Source organism: Leopardus geoffroyi, chromosome A1 (assembly GCF_018350155.1).
Source record: "Leopardus geoffroyi isolate Oge1 chromosome A1, O.geoffroyi_Oge1_pat1.0, whole genome shotgun sequence".
Classification (NCBI taxonomy): Eukaryota; Metazoa; Chordata; class Mammalia; order Carnivora; family Felidae; genus Leopardus; species Leopardus geoffroyi.
In genome coordinates this window covers 195,793,427-195,821,083 of record NC_059326.1, presented here as the reverse complement: position 1 = coordinate 195,821,083, position 27,657 = coordinate 195,793,427, and the positions used below count along the sequence as shown (strand labels likewise).

Here is a 27,657-nt window from a genome sequence, read left to right as displayed (position 1 = left end):
CTTAGCTTCCTGGGGCCCCAAAAGACCTGGTGTGGGCATAGGGGCAGGCACCACCCCTCAGCATGAGAGCCTCACGGGTACCCACAGGACACCCCGGGGTGGTGGAAAACAGGGTCACAGAAGTATGTAGAATACAGGACACTCACAACTGCAGCTTCCATGGGACATGGAAGGACATGATCAAGGGGAGGGACATGATCAAGTGCTTCCATGAAGTGCCAGTTCCTGATTACACTATTTTCCCAGGACACAGAGAGGACAGACACCTTGGTCAGTGGAAAGAGAACAGGGCCATGCTGTTCAAGGCTTACTGGTCTTGGCCAAATCTTAACCTTTTGGGGTCTCGATTCCTCATCTGAAAACTGAGGCTACTATTAGGCACTAGAGCTAATAGCAGTTAGAGCCGTTGAAAAGATTAAACGAGATACTGAAGGTGAAGCACTGTGCCCAGCACACGGTAAGTGTTCATAAATGTACACTGTCATCGTTACTGCCATTGGGTTTTCACTGACTCAGTTCTCTCTGCTGTAAAATAAGGAGATTAATCACGAGATTCCTGTGAGCTTGTACTAATAAATGTTCTAGCCTCTTAATGCAATATCCGTTGTCAGAAATAAAAAAACAAAGAATCCTCTTTCCTGACTTCTCATAAGATGCTGAATTCCCCTCTACCACACCCTGCTGTTTGGAAAATAGATGTTGATTAAATTCTATTTTAATGATACTGTGAAATCAACATGATGCACTGGGAATCCACAAATTTCTCTGTACTGTCATTCTGCAAGGAAGTAGGGATGGATGTTGCTGATTCTTCTGTATCTGGCCCCCCAACCAAAACACAATCTTTCATTCAGTCGCACAAAACTCCCACCCACTTCCATACACACAATTAATGAATGTATAATGCAACCACTTCCATACACACACACACACACACACACACACACACACACACACACACACAAATGTCCTACAGTGGAAAACTCACCCACGCGTAGAAACACATCCAAAATCACTCCCAGAAACTCACTACGGCTACCCTGCAAATGCACACAAATGTTGCTTCCAACAGTGTGCAAAATTCGTTCAAAAGAAACTGAATAGCAGGGACTCTGAAACCAAAGGCCCGGGTTCAACTCCTGACTTTGCAACTCCCTAGCTGTGTGACCCCAATCTCTAAGTGCCTCGATTCCCTAAACTGTAAAACGGGGATAACAATAATACTGATTTTAAGGGGAAGTGTGACAATTACATGAGTTTAAAACATGTTAAAGGTTTAAATCAGCACTTGGAAAGCGCCCAATAACTTCGCCCAATAACGTCTTTTCCTCTTCCTTACATGTGTACACTGCTCCCAAGCTGGTCTCGCACACTGTAAACAGACCCACGCCAGCCCACTGTCCCCTAACCGGCGGCTCTGCACACTCGGCACATTCGCCTGTACGCTGTTCCCAGACAGCGTTCACCCACGCAGTGCGCAGGCGCGCCCACCGCCCTCCGAGCCCTGCAGGGATTCGCCACGGCCCGACCCCCGCCACCCGGGCCTCACGCGCCGGGGCCCAGAAGCCGAGGAGCCCAGGCCACCAGACCGGGCCTGACCTCCCCCTTCCTCCGTGCCGGGTCACTGCCGAGGCTCTGAACGGCCGCGTCCCGGACTCCCTTCCGCCCCACCCTCGCTCCGCCCGGCCGGCTTACCTGAGGGTGGGGGTCTTGGGACACAGCGCCCCGCTCTCCGCGCCCAGCCCCGGGTCCAGGGACAGGTTATGGGCCGCGGCCAGAATCTGGCCCTCAGAACTCCGCGGGCTCCCGGCCGGGGCGGAGGACCGTGCCGGGGACGAGGAAGTGTCGGGGGCTGGGCCACCCTACCCCTGGGAAAGTCCCCGGAGATCGACAGGCCGCTCGCCCAATCGCGCTACGCCGCCGGGGCGGGCCCGCGGGCGCGGGGGTGGGACGAAACGAGGTAAACAGCGGCCGCCCTGGGAGGTCCGGGGCGGAGAGCAAGCCGAGCGGCCGCCGGTGCCCACTCCCGCAGGCCCGCCCCTCGGGCTGTGACCTCCCGAGCCTGGGCAGCCCCTCGGGGCAGTCCCCGCGCCGGAAGCCCCGGAGCCCGGGATGAGGCCGGAATTTCAGAGCGGAGAACAACCGCAGAGACCACCCCACCGCTTCCTTGCTGCGGAGGGGCACACGGACCCGAGCGGAGAGGGGACTTGCCAAAAGGCACGTAAGCATCTGGAGCTGAGCCAGAGCTGGAGCTCAGGGCCCCAGAGTTGGGTCCAGGGCTCTCCTGGACAACTTCATAGAGCTCCCACAAATTCGAGGACCCCTAAAGAAGATTGTTTGCATACTTACTGCTCCAGACATTGTAAGCACTTTGCATGCATTAATTACTTCATTTCTTTCGCACGCCACCCTAGTGAGATGGGTTTTATCCCCTTGTTTACCGTAAATAAATTCACAGGCACAGAGAGGTTAGATGATAGTAAGTGGCTGAACCAAGTTTCAAACCCAAGTGGGCAAATCCAGAGCCCGCCTCCCACTGTGCCTACATATAAGTGGGCCAGATCCCCTGAAGAGCTGTGGGATTTCCCAGACCCTTAAGAAGCGGCTTGGTTTAACGGTGGGAACTCTTTTTTGTTGTTGTTTCTTTTTAAGCCTGTCCTTTTATTTAAAAGAGAGTTTTAATTTCAAAAAGTGGAAGGACCTGAACTTGGAATAAAGGACAGCTCTTTTCATGGGGTAAATATAGCTTTATGAAAAATCGATTGCAAAAGACCCTTTTCTCCGCAACTGATGAAAACTTAGTCATTGACAGGCCCTCATCCTCAGAAAGGATTTGGAGAGGTATTTCATACAGGCCCTCATTTTAGGGAAGGAGAGATCTGTCAATCAACTGTGACTGTGTGAACATACACATAAACACACACACGCCTACCCAAATATAGACCCAATCCAAGGAGTCTCCTTTGTAGCTCTGTAAGTTCAGTTACCTCAAAGACGTTTCCAAATTCTGGGATGCTTTAAGTTACTTCGAAAGTGTTATCAAATTCTCAAAACAATATTCTGGTTCATTTTACTTATGAAGATAAGTACTCAGATACTCTGATTTTTAAAGAGGTGGGGGGAGGGAATGCAAAGGCCAAGCAAAGCACCACTGAGTGTCACCAATGGGGGGTGGGGTACAGGGGGATTCGAATCTCCAACCCACGGTTTGTAAGCAGCTCTCAGGCATCACCACCACCCATTAGGCTTCCCCAAACTGGTTTTCTTCTTGCTATTTGTCTACACTTCCCAATTTGCCTCCTCCTGGAATGCTGTCTTCCTACTTTCAACTTAAGTCTTCTCATGAACACCGAAATTTACTTTAAAAAACGAAGAATCTCCAACTATTTGCATTTGTTTCCAAACCATTTCAACTGTTTTTGTAAAATATCTGACCTTAGAGAGTTAGACAAATAGTTTCATGCCTTAAAGCGTCTGATGACCCCTAGGTGGACTTGTTGGACAGTGCTCTGGTACTACATAAAAAGGTCATATGGTCATTTTTTTGCCTGGTTTCCAATCTTGGGATAGTTTTTCACACTTACAATATGTGAGAAAACTTACCTCTTCAAGGTCATGAGCACACCCATCCTTCCTTTTAAGTCTTAGTTTGAATTCAGAGCATCCCACCACATTAGCCATGGAGACCATTGTTCACAATCCCCTATTTGATAGGTAGGGAAACCGAGACCTCAGTGTGGTAAAGGACTTGTTCAGGGCCACATACATTGAGTGATGCCTTCACGGTTGGAAACCATGACCTTGATTTCCAGTCATGTGTACTCTTTCCACTGTACCATGTTGTTTTCCCAGTATCATGATTTTTCTTACACAAACTCAACATTCATTATGACCATAGGCTATGAATTTAACTAATTGGGTTCTAACCCCTACTCAACCACTTGCTACCTGGGTGGCCTCCCTAAGCCTCAGTCCCTCCCTAAAAAAATGGAGAAAATAATTGTACCTTACCCCTAAGGTGATCATCAAGATAAGTGAGATAATGCAAGTAAAGCCCAAAGCTTGGCACCCAGTAGGCACTCAAGAAATGATAGTGGCAATTTTACAGAAAGCAAAATTGGGGCACCTGGGTGGCTCGGTTGGTTGAACATCTGACTCAACTTGATTTTGGCTCAGGTCATGACCCCACAGTCATGAGATGGAGCCCCGAGTCAGCTCTGTGCTGAGCAAGGAGTCTGCTTGGGATTCTCTCTCTCCCTCTCTCTCTCTGCCCCTCCCCCACTCATTCTCTCTCCCTCTCTCTATTTCTCCCAAAAGAAATAAATAAACATTTTTTAAAGTAAAAAAAAAAAAAAATGATAGTGGCATCTAAACATGGATTGCCAGCACTGGACAGAACTTCACTGTTAAACCCAGGAATGCATCCTCCCCAAGTTCCATGTCACCATCCACATCCTCTATGGGACCCTAGCCCCCAGGTGGAGTGGGAAACAGCACCCCTCACCTGGCACCCCCTGCCACCCTCAGATCTAGAAGGAGATGTCCAAGCCGGAAGCTGAGTGACCCAGGCAGCTGGAAACCTCTTGCTCTTCCAGAGTGACAACAACCACGGGCACAAAGCTCTACCTCGGAGGAGAATCAAAGGCCTGTGTTTTATTTTGTTTTGTTTTAAAACATGAAACTTCCCAATCTCCTTCCTGGCACTCCCTACCCTTGCACCACTTCCAGTAAGGCTGCCCCGAAGGAAGATCTAAGCCCACGTTTGAGGGAAACAAAAAACATACCCCCAAACTCACCCATACCTGATTAAGCTCCAAATCAAGTTTCTAAAGAAGAGTGGAGGTAGCATATTAAAAACGTTAAGAGGTAGCATTTATGGAGTGTTCGCTATGTGCTAGGTCTGCACTTTAACATAACAGGGTATCTCCCAGCCACCATGAGGTTATTACCACTGCCATCCCCACTTCACAGATGAAACTGGGGCTTTGAGGTGTTAGATGACTTGTGCAAGGTCTTACACAGCAACAGGTAACTGGAGCCTGAAGATCCAGACTCCTGACCGCTTAACCCTCTTGAGCATTATGCCAGAGGCTTGCCAGCTACTAAGAGCTCAAAATGCCAGTCCTTAAAGGGTTGTTTCGAAAGGATCAGACCCAGCCTTTTTCTCATAGGGATGAAGCTTCTGAGGGCCAGAGAAGGGTAGGAACTTGCTGGAGGTCTTACATCAAGTCTGTGGTTCACATTCAGGGCTAGGACCCACACCTCCTGCTCCTAGAGCAGTCCTATTTTCACACACCCCACCGATGGGAAGTGAAGTTTCTAAAACCAACAAACTCGGCCTCGCTCTATTAGGTGAGTTTGTGAGTTGGGGTCTTGACTAGAGGTGAATGAAAGTCAAGGTGAGCAGCTAATGAACTAGGAAAAGAGCAATCCTGGGTCTGGGTCCCCTCCTTCCATCCGGGCTCCTGTCTCCATAGCCCGGGGCAATCTTGGGAATATGAAACACACTGTGGATTCTAGGTGCTTTTTGGTATTGGGTGTGTGCACACGAGAGAGAGATTTTAGTGATAGCTAAATGAGAAATGCACATCGAGCACATGATGTTGACTGAAATTGTTGTAGGTAATCATATTTTTTGGTAAGAAATAAATAAGTGGGCAGTACCTATGGTCTCTGCTTCCCACCCTCGGCCTAAGAAGCGTTTTTAATTCTGTCTACCTCCCAATAACTGCCAGAGGGATGGATAGGATGGCTTTAAGATATCCATAACTTTTCACATTCATTATGCACCTTAAGGTGAACTAAAGCATCTCATATTCATGATTTCCCCCTCCTCCAAGAGCGTGCATGCCATGCAAGGGTTAAGGTGTGGGCTCTGGAGTCAGACAGACCTGGGTTTAGGTCCCAGCCCTGCCCTTACACCTCATGATCGCCCTCTGCCTGTTTCCTCACCAATAACCTGAAGTGTAGAGTCTGATGCATAGGGTAGAGAAAGAACGAGATGCCACGGGGCCTGGGGTGAGTTAAAGGCAGCGATGCCCAGGGCCCAGAGCTGAGGATGAACTTGCCCTAGACCTCACAAAGTGCTCTGGGAAGCACCAGGCCTAGAAGGCATTTCTCTTGACTTTTTCTCCAGGGTCTTTCCTGTTTTCCTCTTTCTCCCTCCCAGCTGTTTCCGCTGCGGCCCTGGGCCTGCCAGTCACACTAGGGTTTCTAGGACGCCACTGGCAGAGAGGAAAGAGCCAAGTGACTCGGGGGGAAATTCCCGGCCTCGGAGCATATGTGGCCTAACCAGGCGCCTCCCACAGTTCCTGGGAGCCCCAGGCTCCCCCTGGTCCACCTCCTCTCCCTTGGGCCTCCCTGTCTTCAGGTCAGCATGTCAAGCCAGATCTGGGTTCGGATCCAAGTTTGATCCTTGTCACCCTCCTAGAAGCGGGGAGAGGCCAGCCAAGCCCATCCCCTGAGGGAGGCAGCCCCGTGGGAACCAGACATTTCCTAATCCTGGGAAGCCCTGACAGGGCCCAGAGAGCCATCCTCCTTCAGCCTCACCCCGTGTCCTCTCTCACTCTCCCTCTCCCAGGGTCCCTCCTGCTTCCCCCTCCATTGTTCTCCAGCCCAGAAGCAGCTGTGACAGGGACTTGGTCTCTGCTTCTTGCTCCTCCTAGCAAGGGACTTCCCTGGGCTGGGCCTCTGACCAGCTCTGGAAAATCTGGACTGCTTGGGGTTTAAAGAGGAGGCCGTATCACCACTGCCTGCCAGCTCTCACCCACTCCCAGCGCCTGAGGCCCTCTGTTAAAGGTTCAACCGCAGAAGGGTCCAGCCAGCCCTAGGGAGAAAGTAGGTGAGAGAGCCCTCCAGAGATGCATTTGCCCCAGCGCTAAGGAGGGTCCCAGCCTTCCATCGTGTTCCCAAGGAAGGCGGGGCTAGACTCCCACCTGGTCCCTTCCTACCTCGCTGTAGACCACTAAAGTGCCTGATACACACGCACACACTCACCCCCCAAAGCTCACATTCACACACACATTCACATAATGACCCAGACACTCCCCAACACAGACATGCTTGTGAACTTGCGCTGCGCTCAGGCCCATGCATATATACCTCCATAGATCTGACACATGCTCGCAAACATGGACACACATTCTCAACACCGACACAAATCCACGTTCACACTGGTGAGCCCAATCCCTTTCCTTCAGAGAAGGGTAAGACAAAAAGCGACTTTTCTTTTCCTTCCCTTTGGAAGAACTGGCAGCGACTAGAGAGAAAAACACTGGCTGAGGAGGGGGCAAGAAGAGGGGGACAGGAAGAGGAAATAAGAAATGGAGGGAGAGCAGCAAGAGAAGAATGAGGCCAGGCAAGGAGGCAGAGAGGCCCAGAGCCCAAGCCCTGGGTCGGGGGGGGGGGGGGGGGGGGGGAGAGGGAGCTGGCACAGGGGACCAGCCAAACCCAGCTGGCAGGAGAGTAGGAGGCCAGGTGGCTCTTGGCGCAGAGCTGGGGGTTGATCTGGTGGCCCCGGCACCCTTGTGCAGTGAGCCCTCACCCCTGTCCTGGCTCATGGACACCCAGGCTGGGTCACTCACCTGGGGCAGGAGAAGACGAGGGTGGGTGCAGCGGGGGCTGCCGCCCTGTGAAGGCTTCTCTGCTCGCTGTGCTTCTGCAGGAAGGAGGGCTGGGCTGGGTTGACTTTTAGGCAGGAGGGGAATTCCCCGAGACGGAGGAGCCAGCCGCCAGGCAGCCCTACAAGGCCCAGCTGAGGCCCCATCCTGCCCCCTGGCAGAGCACAGGGCCCTTCTTTGTCGGTTCCCCACCTGTCGCTTCCCAGACTGGCTATCACTTGCCAAGCATTCCAGGGAGGGGAGGGAGTTCTGGGGAGGAGCTGGGGGCCTGATGATTCTGTGGCTGGACCAGGAACTGGCAGGGGGGCAGGGGCGACCTGGTCTGCCCACCTACCCCACCCCTGGGTTCTCCCTTGGACTGCTAATTCCTTCTTTGCCTGAGGTGGGGGATTCCAGCCCCCAAGGGCCTCAGGAAACCTCCAGATGCCCAGCCCACTTTCTCCTCCCCCCCTCCCATTCCTTTTCCGTCTGTTTCCATTCATTGTCTGTGGACTCTCCACAGGGAAGGAAAAGCTCACTCCTTCCCTCTGTGCTGGGTCTCATTTCGATGTCAAGTGGGGGGACCTACCCACCACGGAGCAGCCCAGCTCTACACTAACCAGCTCGTTCTCCTGAGCCTCACTTCCCCATCCGGAGCCTCAGTGATCCCCTGCTGTAAAATGGGGGTAATGAGTCCTGCTGGGCCTGCCGCCTGTGAAGGTAATTGAAATAAAATGGTTTGCTGACATCCTTTGTAAACTCTCAAGTACTTTACAAACATAAGATCTCAGTTCATTATCCACTGAAAAGATGCTTTCAGAGGGGATGGGTTGGCTCTGTATCATTTCAGGTTTCTTGGTCACTTCAGGTTCCAGAGTTTCTTTATTCTTAACAGCAACATTATAGACCACTGAGGATACAAGAATGGACCAGTCAGACCCACTTCCTGCCTACTCAGAAGTCACAGATTCTGGGGCTGCCCTGTCCAGTACAGTAGCTGTTAGCCATACATGGCTATTTGAATATAAATTGGTTAAAATTAAGTAAGTTAATAACTCAGTTCCTCAGGAGCACTAGCCACATTTCAGACACTCAGCAGCCAGCCACATGTGGCTATCACGGTAGACTGCACATGTATAGAACCTTTCCATCATCACAGAAAGTTCTATCAGATAGCATTGCTCTGGGGGTTGGAGGCTAATAGATAATTATAACAAAGTGTGGTAGAGATGTGTTTTGGCAGGAGAAATACAGGGAACTACAGGAGCCTGGACAGGGGAGCATCTAGTCAGGATTGGGGGACCTGGGACGTCTTCCTGGAGGAAGAGACATGTCAGCTGAGACCTGAAAATGGCCAAAGCGAGAGCACAAGGAAGGGTGTTCTTAGGAAAGGGAATAGAATATGCAAAGAGAGAATACATTCAGGGAACTGAAAATTGTTCACTCTGAGTGGAGCATGGAGTTTGAAGCAGGCAAGGGGGAAGTAACAGAGTTGGGCCTGGAGAAATAAACAGGGCCAAGTCACATGGGGCCACGTTCAGCCTGAGCAGGGGGATGAGAAATGGAGGGTAGGGGGTGAGGGAATCCAGAAAACTGAATCCAGTTTTCTGCTGCTTCTGTGTTCCTCGGATTGGAATCCCATGGGGAATGCTAGGGGCACCTCCTGGCCCAACAGCCTCACTTTACAGATAAGGAAGTGAAGGCCAGACAGGGGAAGTGACTTTCCAAGTGAGTAAATGAAGGGACTTCCTGACTCCTAGTCTAGTGCTGTTTCCCACACTGCACTCAGTCCCTTGGTCTCACTGGCCACTTTTTAAGTGTTCAACAGCCACATGTGGCCAAGTGGCTACCATACCAGACTGTGCAGATGTTTCCATCATCACAGAAAGTTCCATAGGACGAATAACACCAATCCCTGAGCTAGACCAGGTGCAAAGGATAATACACACTCCTGCACATAGACCCTTTTCTCTGCAGGGAGTAAAAATACACTTCACACTGAGGCTGTCCGATGCTCCCCTCTCTGTCTTCTGATACCAACTTGCAAGGCTTCCCTCACCTATGTCCCCAACTGGGACTTAGGATGGTGGCAGGACTCAGCATCAGAGAGAGAGATCGTGTCCCTGGCTCCCTTTGAGAAGCCTGCTGGTGACCTGTGACCAGCCATCTGGGTCAGCCAGAGCCTTCTGTGAAATTGAGGAATGTCCCTTCCTTGAGGAATTCTGGTTTCAGATTCCTCATCGGTATTGTGTATCATTCAGCCCTGACATTCCTGGATTGCAGTGTTCCCTCTAAACATGATATTTTCTCTCCACAGGCCACAATAGTCATAGATCCTCTGTGAGTTCACAAAGCCTTGCTTGGACCGGTTCCTGCTCATGGCGTCATAAATGGTGGCAGGACCTTGAAGGGCTAAGGAGGCTCAAGGAGGTAGACCGATATGAACTAGAATCTTCAGTTAGGAACACGGCTTGCACATCCTGGGGGAAGATTAGCTCTGGGCTCTCCTTACTGGAATGCTGAACACACTTAACTTCCCCTGTCTTCTCTCTCACCTCTTCTTTGTCCAGCCACGGATTTTCTGAAATTGCCTTCTTTGTTCAGGCCACGGGAAGAACATCAAGAAAGAAGAGGCCCTTGGACTGGGCATTAGCGGAGCTAAATTTGAGTCCTGGCTCTGCTGTGTGGCTCTGGGCAAGTCCCTTCCCTTCTCTGATACTCAGCTTCCCCTTCTAGACTGTGAAGGAATCAGACAAGATGATCACTAAGGGACCTTCCATTTTGACACCGTAAGGAAGTCCAAAAGTTCAGAGAAAGGAGAAATCAGGGCTGGCCAAGACGATCAGGAAATAATAACAGTAATAGCTAATATTTAAGATGAACATGTACCTGACCTGATGCTAAAGGCTCTTAAGTAGACTGTTTTCATGCATTCCTCATCAGAACCCTGTGAGATTGGTACCACTGTGTTTTGGATGAGGAAACTCATCTTCATAGTGGTTTAAGCCAACAGCTAACACATGGCACAGCTGGAGTTCAAACTCAGGTCATATCTGCAGAGGTCACCTGAAGGGGACAAGGCCTGTGCCAGACCTCAAAAGATGGGTGAAATTTGCATATGCACAGGCCCCTCTCCTTTGATACCTAATCACCCAATCCCACCTCTCTAACCCTGACGTCTCTGGTCTTATTGATGTTGTGGGAACAGCACTGGGCCAGTCTCACAATAGTCAGTCGATATTTATTTAGCAAATGCTAAATTTGACTCCTTGGGTTTCCTGATTGACGAAGTCTGTTGAATGCTCCTCAAGGATGGGAAATCCTTGTACCATTGGGACCTAGCCCAGGACTCTGGGCCGACCTCTGGGTCCCACCACAGACCTAAGAAATCATATTCTCTGGGTGACAGGGTCCTAGTGGCAGCATTTTTAGTAAGCTCCCAGGGGTTATCTCAGTACTTAGTAGTTTGAAAGGTCAAAGATCCCTAACTGGGTCTTCTAACTCCAAAGTAAGAATTATCTGCTCATAGAAAGGCAGCCAAGAACTGACTGTCACAGACCAGTGGGACTAACCTGCTAATACTTCTCTGGGTCACCCATGTAACAAATCTGTGACTTTTGCAAAAAAAAAAAAAAAAAAAAAAAAAATTAATAAATTTTTAAAAGTTTTTTTCTTGTTTTGGTTTTGTTTTTTACTTATTTTTGAGAGAGAGCAAGAGAGAGCGAACATGGGAGGGGCAGAGACAGAGAGGGTGAGAGAGAGAATCCTAAGCAGGCTCCATACTGTCAGTGTGGAACCTGATGTGGGGCTTGCACTCAGAAACTGTGAGATCATGACCTGAGCTGAAATCAAGAGTCGGATGCTTAACTGACTGAGCCACCCAGGTGCCCCCCAAAATACTTTGAGTCTATAAGCTTCCACTAGGTGCCAGGACCACTACTAACCCTGTATGACCTGAGCAGCAATTTCCTCTCTCTGTCCTTTATCTTCCTCATCTGTGAAAGGGAGTCAATTCTTTTTGTCCATGCATAATCCTGGGAATACCTGTGTGCATAGAAGAAATGCCCATTAAGATAATTTCAGGGGCACCTGGGTGGCTCAGTCGGTTGAGCGTCCAACTTCAGCTCAGGTCATGATCTCACATTCTTGGGTTTGAGCCCAGCGTCGGGCTCTGTGCTGACAGCTCAGAGCCTGGGGCCTGCTTCGGATTTTGTCTCACCCTCTCTCTGCCCCTCCCCTGCTCACATTCTGTCTCTCTCTCAAAAAATTAAAACTAAATAAATAGGATAATTTCATAAAGAGTATCATAGGTCAGGGGTTCATCAACTTTAGCATCTGCCAGATTTGGTCTTGGGTAGGGCCTTAGATCAGTGGCTCTCGATCCTGGCTGGACATTAGAATCACCTGAAGAGCTTTGTAAAAATACAGATGCTCGGGGCACCTGGGTTGCTCAGTCAGTTGAGCGTCTGACTCTTGATTTCAGCTCAGGTCATGATCCCAGGGTCTTGGGATCGAGCCCCCAGTCAGGCTCTGTGCTGGGTATGGAGCCTGCTTGAGATTTGCTCCCTCTGCCCCTCTCCCCTGCTTGCACTCTCTCTAAAATAAAAAATTTTAAATGCATTAAAAAAACACAGATGCCCAGGCCCTACTCCAGACTAATTATATCAGAATCTTGGGTGGGGGGTGGCCTGGGACTGGTATTTAAAAGCTCCCCAGGTGATTCAAAGTTGTGACTCCCTCTCTCAAAGCTGCCTTTCTAAGAGTTGGTTCTGATGCAGGTTGTCCCAGGACCTCATTGTTCCCCCTTTTTGTTCCAGGGAAAGTGCCTTCTCGGTACCAGTGTCAGAGACCAAGAGGACAACTGATCTTAGAATCTGGAGAAAAGGGAGCTCTGTTCCACTTTTTGTGGTCACACGGCATTCTACATAGTGGATGTGAAAGGAAAAATTAAACCTCAAACCAAGTCGCTCCGAGGAGAGGAGGTACATGTTGATTCTGTCGGCATCTGGAAAGTGGGATTCAGGAATGCATTTTGCAAAATTGTGCTTTCCAAGGAAAGGAAAGAAAAACAGATATAGGGCAGTATGTTGCAAGGTTCTTGTCAAAGGAAGAAGATCCAAGGACGAATGTTGCAAGACTGTGCTGCTAAAGGAAGTGGCTTCTTAGCTCATTTGATCTGGAACAAAGCTTACAGATTATCTTGGCCACTCCCCTGGCTGGACAGAAGGGGAAACTAAGGCTCGGGGAGGGGAAGACCTATGCCCAAGGCCAGGCTGGGAGTTCCTGACAAGCTGGCGTTACTAGGCTTCTCAACCACCTCCTGCCTGCTGCCTTTCCTCTAGCCCTCGAGCACGGGTCACGACCACTTCTGATTTTGCTCCAGGCCCCTAGCCCACCCTCCACCCTCACATTCTCTTGGACAGCATCCCCGGTCACAAGATAGGACTCAATCTGGGAACTTGGATCTCCACCTGCCAGATACCAGGGGCCAAAGCCAGTAAGAGGCTGGGGTAAGCTGGAGAGGAAGGAGCTGAGTCTGATGATGTGGCCTGACCTCAGAAAGGAAGCCTGGTCACCAGGGGGAATTTCCCCGGGGTGAGGTCTCATGTCTATGCAAATGATGCACTCCAATTAACCTGGACCCCAGAACGGGAGAGGGGCAAAGGGAGACAGCACTGTGCTAGGCTCCTCCTGTGCTGCGTCTCCAGAACAGCCACCTAGGTAGGAAAGCGGGGGGTGTGGCGGGGCGGGGGGGGGGGGGGTGCTGAGGCCCAGTGAGGGGAAGGCAGGTCTGCCCCAGAGAACGCAGTGCACCCCCAAAGGGACACCAGGCCTTGGAGAGCAATGCCGGGGGTGGAGTTGGAGCCGCTGCTGTTGCCCCTGACCAGAGTGACAGTGACAAGGCTCGAGTGGGAGAAGCCTAGCAAAGTTTCATTTTGGGTTTCCATCTCACTCACCTGGGGACTTTTGTCCTGGGGACAGCTAAAAGGCAAGCGGGGATGTAGGGACCCTGACTCCGCGTGGGCAAATCCCTGCACTCAGGTTTTCCAAAGCCCGAAGGTGGGGTGTGCAGCAGTGGCACTGTTAACCCTTTCACCCCCAGCTTCTAGAACACTCCTTGAAAAGTGGACCGAGTGGGACGGGGGCTGTTGACAGCAAATCTCTCCCTCCTGCCTCTTTACATTTCACTCAGTTGAGCCTCACTACTCCACAAAGACTTCCCTGGGGATTTCGTTCCTCTCAAAGGCGGATCCTGCTTACTGCCTGGTTCTCCAAGGAGCTGGTCTTGCCTCCCCCAAAGCAGGGCTGCAAACAGGAGCAGAGCTCAAGTCCAGAGCATTTGGGTGCAAAGTCTGCTCTCCACAGAGCCTGGTTGTTTGTTCTGCTGTCGAAGAACATACCCGAGAGCAGGCAGGTCAGTGATTCCCGGAGTTGTGTGCCACACACTAAGGCTGTGTGCCAAGGAAAGTATGAGTGCATACGTGCTCTGGTGAGCGCTTGTGAAAGGCGAGTCTAGGTACTTGTGTGAGGAGTTTCGTGTAGTACGCATATGGACAACAGTATCTGTATTTCTGAGCGGCGTATTTGTGGGCCTAATCATTTTATCTTCCCGTGTGGTCCACAGTATGCATTTCTGTGTGTGTGTTACCAGCAGTGTGCTTCTGATTCTGGGATATACATGGTGTGTCCCCATGGGTATGACTGGCAGTGATGTGGAATTCTGTGTGTGTGATAAATGGGATTTGGGGGCTTTGAGTGGACACCAGCCGTGTGGGAGAACAGAAATCACTAGCCCAGCACAGACTTGGGATCTCTAGATCCATTCCCCACCCTCCCTGCTCACCTATCAGGCCCTCCCAGCCCCGCCCATGGCTATCTCCAGGTCAAGGTCCATGGCCATCCCAATGAGGTAGCCACTAGGTGGTTCTGGCTGTAGCTGGCAGCACACTAGGCAGATGGGGGTAGCTGAGAGGGAGGGGTGAGACCGTCCCACAGAAGGAAATGCATGTTCTGCAAACTGCTACAACAGCTGGCCCAGGGGAAGGGGCCATTGCCAGACAGCTCCCGTGTGGCTTCTCCAGTTCTCACCTGAGAGGTGGGCAGTGAGATGGCCTGCACTGGAAGTCTCCAGCCTCACATGCTGCTTGTAAAAGCACCTGCTGCCTCTGGGTTCCCGGGTAATGACATTACCTCTGGCTTTGTATCTCCCTCCCTCTCTAATCCCCCATGGCAGATTGGGCAGTTTCCTTGGTTTCTCACACCACCATGTTTTTCTTAAGGCTCTTTTCTCCATGTCTGCTTTCCTGCCCTGGCTCCTGTCCTCATCCTTCTATATCGGAGGAACACTGCAAGCCAGTCCAATGGTCTCCCAGCCCGTTTCCTTCTTCACACTGGCCACAGAGATGTCTTTCTAAAGGACATCTCTACTCCTGTCCCTTGCACCTTTGGGGCTGGCCAAGGCCTGGAGGGTAAGGTCCACACTTTAGCATGGACTCCCCTTCTGGGTTCTTCTCCTTTATGAAATGGAACCTAGCCTACTTATTAATACCAAAGAGCTGATATTGAGTTCTTATTATGTCCCAGATAGTGTGCTCAGAGATGTGCATGCATTGGCTTCTTTGATTCACAACAACCTTGTGAAATAGCAACCTTTGTCATTCCCATTTTACAGATGAGGAAATCAAGGCATAGGGAGGCCAAGTGACTTATCTACTTCTAAGTGGCTGACTGGGATTCGATCCAGCCAGCCTGCCTGCCTCCATAGGTTAACCTCTGAGTAGAGGGCTCAGTTAAGAACGAGAATTTCCTGCTTGCCTAACCCAACTGTAAAGTGAGGAAGTCTGCCTGGGGAAACCTGAGGTCTAAGAGGCTTGTTAGAACACCGATGTGCTGCTTTTGGGTTCTGAAATTCGGGTTGGGCAACTTGACACTTCTCCCTCCCATTCTCAGCTCAGCCTGGCTTCCGTAACCAAGAGGACGAAGACCTGTGGTAGTGAGCAGAGCAGGAATCAGGAGACCCAGGTGCTAATCCCAGACCTAGCCTTTAGTAAGACCATGGTCACTGGGTCTTGATTTTTGAACTCCTGAAACAAGAGCTTTGGTTTGGATGAGCTGCAAGACCATTTCCAGCTCAATCCACGTGTCCTGTACCTTCAGGCAGTTTGTTTGACCGCTTGGACCCTTGGTTTCCTCATTAGAATAAGGGTGATTACCCTTGCCCTCCTCCCGTGGGATTACCCATTATTCTCAGCAAAGCTGGGGCACAGTAAACATCAGGGGGTTCCAGATAGCCAGCAGTTCCCACACCGCTGTCCAACAGCTGGAAATGTGGCCATGGCAGTTCTCAAATAGCGGCTCTCTGCTCGGGTTAGAAGGGCAACCGCCTCCCGGCCAGTCATTTCAGATGTTTCCCTGTGGCCCCAAAGAGCGAGGTTGGAGCTTCCCAGTCTGGAGCTTCTGAGAAGGGTTCACTCTGAACGGAAAATGCAGGGCTGGAGGCAGGAGGCCGGGCGAAGAGCAAGGGGCGGGGCTGGGGAGAGGCTGAGAGAGAAGCCCCGTGGCAGAAGGGAGAAGAAGGAAGACAGTGGGAGAAGACACGGGCGGGGGTCCAAGAGCACCAGATGGGGCAGGACTGCAGGGTTCCAGTCCTGCCTGCCGCAGAAACGCTAAGTGCCCTTGGGACAGTTGTCTGTGAGAGGGAGAGGGAGGTGAGACTTTCCGAGGGCCCCTTCCACACTTAGAACATCACCACCATCCTCCTTTTCTCCCATTTTGAGACAGCAGTGGTTTGGGCTTCTGCTTTCTCTTTCCTTTTAGTTTTAATTTAGTCCCCCGCCACTTCTCTCCATTGAACTTTGGCCACAGAAGCAATCTCCGGTGTCATTTAACAGCGTGTTTTGGAGTAAGCTGGGTGACAGGGACACTCAAATGTCCGCTCTCAAGGATTAGGAGGCAACAGTCTTAAGTTTTGATATCTTTAGTATCCACCACATATGGCACAGCATACAGGAGGCATTCCAGAAGTGTAAGCTGCAAGAGTGAATGAATGAACGAATGAATGAACGAATGAATGAATGAAGCGCAGGGATTCTGAATAGTGGCTGCTGCCTCCTCTGCCACAGCTCCAAGGGAAAAAAAATGTGATTTGCTCTGCAGGCACCTGAGTCTTAAGTGGGATTGTTGCTTTAGGCTTCCAACTGGCCACCCTTCCCTCACACGGTTTTTCTCAAGTGTGTGGCTAGATGCATACCTTCCCTCTACGAACCTCCAAAGGCTCCCCTGTGGTGTAAGATAAAATCCTGACATTCCCCCATAGTTGGGTGCACACTCCCATTTCTAATGCCATCTGCCTCATCCCACAAGCCCTAAGGGTCTCCCTCCTACTAGAGACCAATCCCAGAATGCAACCCACCTTAACTGAAAAGCAAGTGAAAATTGCACCTTGAGGAACTACACCAGGCTTGTACATTGCGAGTGATCAGTTTCAGCTATCCTCATTCCTGGTTTCTGGGAATTTGAGACATTCCTGGCCTCTCTGCTTGTGTGTTCCCCTTGGCCTCAGGGGGCCTCCCCCTTCTATTCCCTCCGATTCCATCACTCGTTCCTTGCCACTCCCAGAACTGTTCTTCCCTTGGCACATGTTTTTAAGGTGCTTTCATGTTTGTTTTTGGGTGCCTCTGTAATCTGCAGTTGACTTGATAGCAGAATCAGAAAACATCTTGGGATCCACTTATCAGCCTCCTACAACGGGGCCTGGCTCTGGGCAGGTGGTGCCCGACAGCTGACTCCGGGCAAGGCAGGCCCCTGCCGAGTACTTCCCTGCATTACCTCATTTCCTCCTCAAAGGCTAAGAGATGGGTGGAACTGGACGCCCTGTTCTCTAGATGAGGAAACTGAGGCTCAGAAATGCCATGCTCACGGTCAGTTAGTGGCAAGGGCCTGACTCCACAGCTTTTAACCACTGTGTTAATTTGTCTTTTGATAACAGTTGCAGTAAGTTGGGTAAATACCCAAAAAAGCTCTCAGCTGACTCTCCTGGGATGTGGGTTCCCAGCCTGGTGGAGGGAAGAAAGTGGAGGACAGAACAAGATAAACCATCTTGCTTTCAGCCTCATTATGGCAGAGATGAAGATAGGACTCTTTAAAACCACTGGGTCCAGGGGCGCCTGGGTGGCTGAGTCAGTTAAGCGTCCGACTTTGGCTCAGGTCATGATCTCATGGTTTGTGGGTTCGAGCCCCAAGTTGGGCTCTGTGCTGACAGCTCAGAGCCGGGAGCCTGCTTTGGATTCTGTGTCTCCCTCTCTATCTGCCCCTCCCCTGCTCACGCTCTGTCTCTCTCTCTCAAAAACAAATAAACATTAAAAAAAATTAAAAAAAAAAATTGTTGGATCCAACCCCTCACTGTACAAATGTAGAAACTGAGGCCCAGTAAGGGCAGTGGCGGGCCCAAGGTCAATCAAGTTTCCCAAACCCTGTGCCCCCTGCACAGCTACTATAGCAGACACACTTGATTTGTCAAAGTAGGTCAGGCCAGTCAGGATAGGGAGCAGGGCCCCCCAGTCAGCAGGCGCCCTCGCACCTCTGTCACCGTCACCAGACAACTTCAGACCCAAGTCTCAGAGCAGAAACACATCCGATGGAAGGGAGACGGAGAAGCTGCTGCTTATCAGTGATCTTCACAAAGTAGAAACTTTCCACGGGCCTCCCCAGATCACGATCACATCTGGTGCCCTTGAAGAGCTCAAAAGAGGAAGTTTTGGTTTGGTTGTAATGAATGAAGAATGCACAGAGACACGTCCAGGCAGCAGAGGGAGGAGGGAGTATCTGAGACCTGGTGGGGACTGAGACAGCCTTTCCAGGCTAGATGTTAGCTCAGACTCTCACTCAGATTCCCAGTCAAGAGCATGAGGGTAGAACTTACTCCTGGGTGGGTGAATACCTCAGGCTGTCATGAGGACAATCCAGCGGCAGGTCTAGGTCAAAAACACAGACCCCGTGGGAAATATGTTTATGTGTCTGTATGTCTGTTTCTAGTTAGAGAGGAAAGTGGAAAGGGAATGACTTGGGGGCACATCTTACACTGTCAACGTTAGAGAAAGCCAACATCCTTTCATCCAACTCTCCTACTTTGTAGATAAGAGAGTAGAGACTCAGGCAGGGACAGAGGTTGGCCTGAAGCTAGAACGCATACACGTGGCAGATGCAAATTTGAACCCAGGTAGCCAGACTCCCGGTTCCATCTCTCTGGATGGGGGCAAGTGGTGAAACAGTGGGGGGACTGGCAATTGGCTGGAAGGCATTGACCCGACCCTTCTCTCCCCCAGGACACTTAATCGGCACCTGCCACCACACGCTGCCATTCAAAGCACATGCTTCACTCATTTCACAGACAGAGGCTCAGTATGTTTTTGGATTTGACAAAGCCCAAAGCAGGGCAAGGGCTGCCGTAAGGGATGGAAGCTGGGAAGGGCTGAAGAGGAAGATGGGGAGTGGAGGTGGACGGGATTTGTGGCTACGGCTCTTCAGTTGCTCACATGTGAGCAGAAGTGACCGTGCTGGGCCTTTAGTGGCCTGTGGGAGTGGGAGCCTTTCCTAAACCCCAGCTGAAGACAAAAGCCCACCCCTGACCCCCTCCCCCCACCCCTGTCCCTTCCTTAGTCTCTGGAGCTGGAGCAGTTAGGCTCGGTCATGGCGGCTGGTGCTGCTGACCATTTCTCGGCACAGGTGCCGGCCAAAGCTGGTCGCCCTAGTCCTCGCCTCCACAGATAGCCAGCAGGGCCTTCAGGAAGTCTCCAGAGGTGTCACCCTGGCAGGAGCAGAGGAAGAGCAATGAGTTAAAACAATCCTGATGGCCTCAATGCCCCTTCCTCCCAGCTGTTGTCAGCCTAATGTCTCCCAAACACACAAATGTGACTATGTCCCTTCTGTGGCTCCCCACTACCCTCAGGAAAATGTCCAAGCTCTCAGCCTGGCCTCAAGGCCTTTTGTGGTCTGACCCCCATGAAGCTTGGTGGCTTCACCCCCCTCCCCCACTTCTGGGAGCATCTAGGTTCATCTTCCTACTTTAATGCCTACCACTCCTGTGTCCAGCATGCCCTCTGCACCACTCCCAAATCCTGCCTGGCCTCTGATGCCCCTTCTTCTGTGAAGTGTTCCTGCCCTCTGTTCTTCCCTTCCTCCTCCCACAGCCATTAACACATGCGCAAATGAGATTCCTTATTTGAACAGACACTGTGGAGCACTTACTGAGTACCAGGCCCTTGCAGGAATTTATGTGAATGTCATTGTGTTTTTGACACATAATATCTGGCCTCCAGCAGAACTGTGGGAGGCCAGACTCTCCCCTCTTTTTAGAGTGGCTCCTGTCATTTTTATTTTTATGATATATGCTTTTTTTCCCTTTTTTTGGTAAACTCATCATTATATCAAATCATCATTTTAAATGATGATCATTTTAAAAAATCATCATTATAAACAACAATGTAAGTCAAAGGAAAGATGATACAATAAAAATCTCCCATTCCTGACTTCTCTTTCCCCAAATCAAGAGAGAGCTACGATTACTGTTGTCTTGTGCGGGTTCCTTCCCAGCAACAATCTGAGCATATACTAATATGTATATGTGTAGAATGTCCCTTTTCTACACAAATGGACACATAGTACTCACACTATTCTGGGCATACTTTTTTTGGCTTAGAGGAGATCTGAAATCAGCAGATAGAGCCTCCTCAAGCTTTTTCATGGTTGTATCGTGCTCTATCGTATAGGTGTACCATACTTTCTTTAATCAGCTCTGTACAGAGGACTTCCAATATTTTGCTACATAAATATTCTCTTACACATCTTTGGGAACATGTGTAGCTAGGTCTATAGGATCGATTCCCACATACAGAAGCAGCAAGTCCGAAGCGTACGCATTTAACATTTTGAAAACTGCCAGACTACTCTTCAAAGATGTGCTAACAATGTACATCCTCCCCACCAAGTCTGTGTGAAGCTGCTCTAACATTTCCCAGTCTTGTCAGCCAAGCCCAGTATCAAACTTCAAGATCTTGGCCAACCTCGAAGCCAAAAAAATGGGCTCTGTAAGTGAAAGAAGTCAGATACAAAAGATCTCACATCACATGGTTCTATTTCTATGAAATAGCCAGAAAAGGCAAATCTATAGAGACACAAAGTCGCTTGGTGGGCAGGGGTGGGAATAAGTAAGGAGGTACAAGGGATCTTAGTGGGGTGACGGAAATGTTCTAAAACTGTATGGTGGCGATGGTGCACAACTCATTAAGTCTGCTAAAAAAAAATACTGGGTCACCTAGGTGGCTCCATTGGTTGAGAGTCTAACTTTGGCTCAGGTCACAGTCTTACAGTCTTACAGTCTGTGAGTTGGAGCCCCGCAGCGGGCTTTCTGCTGCCGGCACAGAGCCTGCTTTGGATCCTCTGTCCCCCTCTCTCTCTATATCTCCCCTGCTCACGATCTCTCTTTCTCTCTCTCTCTCTCTCAAAAATAAATAAACATTGAAAACAGGTGCACTTTATGGTCTATAAATAATATTTCAATAAAGTCATCTTCAAAAAACAAAATAGGCTGTTTTATCTGGAAATCTTCCTTATAAACCTTCGAGCCATCTGGAATTTATTTTGGTATACACAATGAAGTAGGTCTTTCGTTCATCAATGTCCTGAGTGGGAACTCCTTGAGAAAAAGACTATGGGAAGAGAAAGGACTTGTAATCTCATGGTCAGGGATCTGACACTCACGCCCCCTGCCCCACTGACCTCTAACCCCTCCCCCTTACTTCAATGGCTTGGTGGAGAGACTTGTCGTATTTCTCGATGAACTCCCGCCGGATGTTGAGCAGGTCAATCTCACTCCGGGAGATCATGATCCTGGTGAGGGTCTTCTCATCTGTGCCAGCACCCTGGTGGAGCCAGGTGAGAAGGAGACACAGGGCAGGAGAAGAAACAGGGTCAGGTCAGACAAGAGCTCATGGGTGTCTGTCTGCCTGTCTCTCTTTTCCCTCCAAACCAGGGTGGGGTATCCTGCCTCTGTCTTCCACAAGTAGTCCTGACCCTGCTTCCCTTGTGCCTGGGACTGGCCAGACAGGCAAAACCAACCTGTATGAACTGAATAGTATGCCCCCCAAATTCAGATCCACCTGGAATCTCACAAGGTGACCTAATTTGGAAATAGGGTCTTTGCACATATAATGAGTTGAGGTCATATTGGATTAGGGTGCGATTAGACCCAACAGCTCGAGTCCTTGTAAGAGAGGACACATGGACATACACACAGAGAAGGCCACGTGAAGATAAGGCAGATAAGGCAGAGTCTGACGGAGGCATCCGCAAGCCAGGAAATGCCAGGATTCCTGGCAACCACCAGGCTCTAGGAGAGACACATGGGAGAGTATTCCCCTCAGAGCATCTAGAAGGAACCTAACACCCTCATTTTTCACTGCTGGCCTCTTGAACCACAAAAAAATAAAATCTCTGTTGTCAATTTGTGGTGATTTGATAAAGGAGCCCTGGGAAATTAACAGGGGGCCCGTGCAGCAGGCACATGACATGGGATGTGTGGGCAGCCACGGCCCACTTCTGCCCCCACGCAGCTCAGGAACACCAACTTGGGGGTCAAAGCTGGACGTGGTGAGCGCTCAATAAATGGCCATGATGTTTGGAGGACTGTAGGCCGAGAGGGGTCTCAGGCTCATTCCCACCAAACAGCCTGCCCAGGCTCTGTGAGCAGCCAAGGGCAGTCCCTTTGCTGGGCTGAGAAGGTGGCCAGAGTGGCCGGGGTTTTCGGGAAGCCGGAGCTAGTCCCAGAGCCCAGCACTTGCTACTTTTGTGATTATTCGTCATAGGAGGTGACACTGTGTCACCTACTGGAACGTGAGTTCCAAGAGGGCAGAGATTGAGCCCTACTCAGCCCTGTGTCCCCAGAGCAAGTTTCTCAACCTTGGCCTTTGGGGCCGTGTCATTCTCCGTTGCGGGATCTGTCCTGTGCATTACAGGCTACTGAGCGGTGTCCCCGCTCCCATCCCATCAGAGGACAGCAACACTCCCCAGGTTGTGTCTGAACATTGCCAAATGTTCCCCTGGGGACAAAAATCACCCCTACTTGAGAGCTACTATCGTGGAGCCAGACATGAGGCAGATGCTGGTAAATACCAAGTGGGTGGTCACAGTTGCCACGAGTCCTGATCCGGGGAACTGCACACACCCATGTTTGCAGGTGAGTACAAGGGCAGGAAGGGAAAGGAACAAACATGCAAGTTTACCTTCATGGATTTGTACAGTTTGTCGGCAAAGAAGAGAGGCTTGTTCTTGACGCTTTGAACTGGTAGGAAGAGGAGAGAGATGCAGGAAACTTGGTCAGAGGTGGCGTGCCCAGACTAAGGGCCCCAGCTGTATCCGCCCACCTCCTCTCCCCCCAGCCTGGGCCTGCAGGGCATTGCCAACCCTGGGCTCCTCCTCAGGGCCTGACACCTTCCTTCCCCCTTCCCGAAGCCCCTCCTCCCGCTCATCCTAGACCTGGCTCTCACTGGGGTGCAGCTCAATCCTGCTGAGGTGCCTGCAGCTAACCAAGGTGAGTGGAGGACACAAAGGGAAGAAACCCTCAGAAGCCCAAGGCACAGGGCCTCCAGCTTCTAAGTGCATCAGAATCACTGGAGAGCTTGTTGAAAACTTGGGTTCTAGGCTCCACCCTACAGACTCAGATTCAAGAAATATTTTGAGCGGCGATTCTCAGAGGATGGTTCCTGGACAGCTACAGCAGCAGCATCTGGGAACTTGGTGGAAATGCAAATTCTCACGGCCCTCCCCAGATGGGCTGAGAACGCCACTCTGAAGGGAGGTAACCCACTTTGCCCGGGACATTCGGGGTTTTAGTGCAAATCAGAATGGTGGGCTTCCCTACTCTGGTGCAGCCCACTGTTTGAGAACTACTGATTTGGAGGAATATTATGCCAGAGAATGGGTGTCTATTGGTCTAACTGAAGGCACCATGTGAATCCCAGGGGCTGACTCTTGCCCCAGAGCCTACATGCTCTAGCCTCACTGGCAGCCCCTGCCCCCCACCCGTCACCACCCCAGATAACGTCTGCCTGGCTCTGCCGGTCCCTGCCCTTTCTCAAGGCCCAGGGGGTCTCCAGCCCTCAGCAGCTGCTGGATTTCAAGGCCCCAGAGCCCACACAAGGGTGTCTCAGGCAGCTCAGGGAGAGGAAATAAGACCCTAGTGCCAGAAAGCCAGAACGACTCTGGATATAAAGGTATCTCTGGGAGGAGGGCAGGGGGCAAGGGGCTGGAGATGCGTACCCCAAGGGCATGGTCACCCAAGATGTGGCCATGCACTGGCTCAGGAACCCAGGGGAAAGATCGCATTGTACACTAACCTTCCCAACTCCTCATGTATAGTGTGCGTGTGCACACCCTAGTCTTGCAGGACACTGTGCCCCTACCCGATGTTGCCATGCCTCCCCCCGCCCCCCATTACCTCCCCAGGGAAAGCTGTTCCGTCATCCTGCCCTGCAGTCTGGAACAAGTCCTCATGTTACCCCACCAACCACACACTGGCAGGACCCCCGCAGCAGCAGGGGTTATTTTCCAGTATTAGTAGCTTAGGAAGTTGCCACGGCCACACTTGTCCAGGGAATCTGGCCACGTTCCCAGTGTCCCCAGAGCCTCCCCAGGACGTCCATCCCCTTCCTTTGGTCCCCATTAGTTACCAATGGCCACAAACACGTCCCTGACATCCCCTGACATCTCCTTCTTGATGGTGTGCTCCACGTCATAGTTGGTCATCTTGACAAACTCCTGGAAGACTGGCCCCAAGAGAAGAGGGTGGGTGAACTTCAGTTCAGAGGGAGGGGAGAGATCACCCTTCCTCTCCCCCCCAGGCCATGCCCCAGGAAAGGGGGAAGGGGCAGCAGGTATGGCCACAGCCCAGGCCTAAGTGCACTCACTGGGCAGGACTCACTGAGCCTCCTTGGGCTCAGAGCCAAATCTGTGTCACATCAGACACGGCTCCAGAGCCTGAGACCAGTTCTACCCAGGCTGGGATAGCAAAAGGAGCTTGGGTCCTAGCAAAGGTCTGCCCTGAGCTCACTGAATGACCTTAGGTAATTCCCCTTCCCCCTTCTAGGCCTCCCTTTCCTCCTGTGTCAAGTTGGGATAGAGATTAATGTAAGTAATCATCATGATGACCCTGAGAAAGTTACTATGTGCCAGGCATCGCCCAAAATGCTTTTCACGCATTATATTTTTCGTATCCTGACAACAATCGTGTAACCGTGTAAAATCCCAATTTATAGATGAGGGAGTTAAGGCACAGATATTCACTACCTCGCCCAAGGTCACACAGCTGGTAAGTGGGAGATTCAAATCGAGGCAATCTGGCTCCCAAGTCCATTCTTTTAGCCACTAAGCTAGAGCACCTTGACTGCCAGGCAAATGCATGTTAAAAGAAAAATGTCTTAGTGGACAGGGCGCTTCATTGAGCACCTAATGTCAGGGCCACCATGTACTGGTGCGCCCTGTGCATGTGACAGCCTGGGGCTCAAAGAGGTGCAGGCGGTCCTTGTGCCATTAGCACCCCTCATTGCCTTGCTCCCGGCGGACATCAGCAAAGGTTCATGACACTGAACCTTCAAATCTTCAACACAATATTCTAGGCAGCCACTACCAATCTACTGAAGTGGCTTTGGAGGCGGAAGCCACCTGCCATCCCTTATCTCAGGCATCCCACCTGCTTCCCTAAGGAGGTGAAGGGGGTTGGTCTGGGGCTGAATGTTAGCAGCAGAGCCAGGACTCGACTCGGCACCAGCTACAATATTCTGGGGTAAGGAGTGGGCAACCGGCTCCTCTTGTCAGAGAGAACGGGGAGGCTCCCATCAGATCTGGGGAGCTTCCTGCTACATTGGGAAGGGAAGGGACTGACACCTCACCTCTCCGGAGATGCTGATAGCTACGTGTGCACAGGATCGTCATGAAACGTGTCTCCAGGGAAGTTTTGTCTCCACTGGGTGTGTCTGCTATTTCCTGCAGAGACCAGGTGGGGGCAAGGAGTTGGGAGGGAAGACACCGGAAGGCCTTGGTTACTCACTTTCATGTCTTTGCCTAGGCTGAGGGCAACTACCTAAGGAGGCTGACATTGGCCCCTTCTTCCTTCCTCAGCCTCCACGTTCCCCACCGTCAGTTCCCAGGAACCCTCTGGACTGACACAGAGGGGCTTAGCACTAGGCATTTCCACTCTGGCCTCAGGACCTCGAGACTGGGACCCAGGGGAGGGCAAATAGGTACCGGGCACGGGGACTCAGAGTTCTTATGTCCTTAAGCCCTTCTGAAAGCCCCTCTGGGAAAGTGTGTCTGTCCATGTGCAAAGGAAACAGCCTAGCCAGTGTTTAGCCAAGTGCGGTAAACGGACACATGTATTTTGACACACCACATATACATGCTTCCACAACAGTCTTCCAGCCAGCCACTGTTCCATTTATATTGACATTAAATTTCCCTTTAAGAGTTCATTTCAGATTTCAAAAGGGCCCCTTTAAAGAAAACTACCCATGGCTGATGGTGTGTGGCACAAATCATGTGGCAGGCGAGCGGATGAAATGTGGGAAACGCTTGCCTGGCCCATTTTTTACCCAGTGGGGTTCTTAAGAGGCCCTGAAGTGGGGAGAGAGAACCTGGGGGCAGCCCCAACCACTGCCTGACTGGCCGCTTGGCCCTTCCAGAGGCACAGTCACTCAGCCTTCGCTCAGAGAAGCCATGAAAATCCCCGCGAAGAACAGGACACTCACCAAGATCTCAGCAGCCACCTGAGAGCAGGGAGGAGAGAGAGGAGGGAGAGAGGGAAGGCTTGAGTCAGAGGAGGCTGGGAGAGGGTGGCTCAGGGGCTCTGGGGCCCTGGGGGCAGGGGCAGGGCGGAGGGAAAACACCTTTCCCTGATCTTTGGGCCAGAGCCCACAAGGGGGAGAGGCCTGGGAGTTAACTCTGAAGTATTCACCTGAGGGGTTGGGGCAGACATAGAACGGGGCACTCTACCTGGCACCCCCAGCCACCTAGGGCAACTGTAGCCCTCAGCACGCCTGTCTCCACAGAGCTGCCCAGAAGTTAGAGCAAGAGAAGTGAATTCCCCACACCCTTTACCACAAGGGGGTCTGAGACCTGTCATTTCACCCCCTCAAGTTACAGCAGGAGAGACAGGAAAGCTGAGGTCAGGAAGGGAGGGGACTTGTGGGAGAAGGGCACAAAGCCAAAATCAGGTGGGACGATGCCAGCTGTCCAGTCATTTTACAAGGGTGACTTTTAATCACTGTGCTACGCTGAGTCATTAGGGCACTATTTTGTTAGGCAAGCAGCAGCGCCCTGGAGTGCCTGGGAACAAAATACAGCCAGCCCTGTATTCCCTAGACTGGGTTTTGCCCTTGCCTGTTTCCCTGAAACTCTGCCGACCACTTTTTTCTATTGGGCAAACCAAAACCATCCTCTTTATAAACTTCACAATAGCCTTCACTCTTTCCGGTATATAAATGGGCAACGTCTTTCAGAATTTTAAATGCACCTGACATTTGATCAAGTGGTTACGTGGCTAGGAGTGTGCCTTTAACAATAGATTGGCCAAAGCCATTCAAGATATAATACAAGGGTGTTCACTGCAGCATAACTTTGTGACAGAGAAAAACTGGAAACTAGTAATAGCCCGGTGATTTGATAAGCACACTATGGCTACCCAATAATGGAAATCCATGCAACTATTGAAAAGAATATTATTTAAAGGGAATCTCTCATCAGCACAGTAGACTGATAAGGAGAGTTTCCCTTTAAATTAAGCAAAAAAATTAAGGACAGCATATGTGTATAATAATGTTCCTTTTATCTAGCTAAGAAAAGGCTGGGGGCGGGGTGCCTGGATGGTTCAGGTGGTTAGGTGTCCGACTCTTGGTTTCGGCTCAGGTTGTGATCTCAGTTTGTGGGATCGAGCCCCACATTGGCCTCTGCACCGACAACGAGGTACCTGCTTGGGATCCCCTCTCTCCTTTTCCCTCTCTGCTTCTCTTCC

General features: G+C 51.0%; 2 protein-coding genes and 1 long non-coding RNA gene across 7 annotated transcripts in view; 1 reads left to right on the top strand and 2 right to left on the bottom strand.

The window, feature by feature from the left end:
* Window positions 1-7,606, bottom strand: part of TNIP1 (TNFAIP3 interacting protein 1) — a 52,484-nt gene extending 44,878 nt beyond the window's left edge. Inside the window, exon 1 of one of the 4 annotated variants that reach the window (XM_045436960.1) lies at window positions 7,584-7,606. The gene's annotated coding sequence lies outside the window, so the exon portion shown is untranslated. Of the gene's footprint in view, window positions 1-1,695; window positions 1,885-7,583 lie in introns of those variants that run through there. The other 3 variants (XM_045436946.1, XM_045436966.1, XM_045436974.1) reach the window with 3 other exon arrangements.
* Window positions 1,980-14,174, top strand: LOC123575956. Its single transcript, XR_006701115.1, has 3 exons — window positions 1,980-2,362; window positions 9,916-10,387; window positions 12,416-14,174. It is a non-coding gene; the product is annotated as an uncharacterized LOC123575956 (long non-coding RNA).
* Window positions 14,175-18,979: 4,805 nt separating this feature from the next.
* The window catches only part of ANXA6 (annexin A6), a 49,299-nt gene continuing 40,621 nt past the window's right edge, over window positions 18,980-27,657 (bottom strand). Inside the window, exons 21-26 of one of the 2 annotated variants that reach the window (XM_045436915.1) lie at window positions 26,396-26,413; window positions 25,541-25,634; window positions 24,323-24,418; window positions 22,877-22,935; window positions 21,395-21,517; window positions 18,980-19,404 (exon numbers count right to left, since the gene is read on the bottom strand). In XM_045436915.1, the coding sequence (XP_045292871.1) occupies window positions 19,345-19,404; window positions 21,395-21,517; window positions 22,877-22,935; window positions 24,323-24,418; window positions 25,541-25,634; window positions 26,396-26,413 (450 nt within the window). In that variant the 3' untranslated portion in view covers window positions 18,980-19,344. The remainder of the gene's footprint in view (window positions 19,405-21,394; window positions 21,518-22,876; window positions 22,936-24,322; window positions 24,419-25,540; window positions 25,635-26,395; window positions 26,414-27,657) is intronic. The other variant, XM_045436926.1, reaches the window with a different exon arrangement.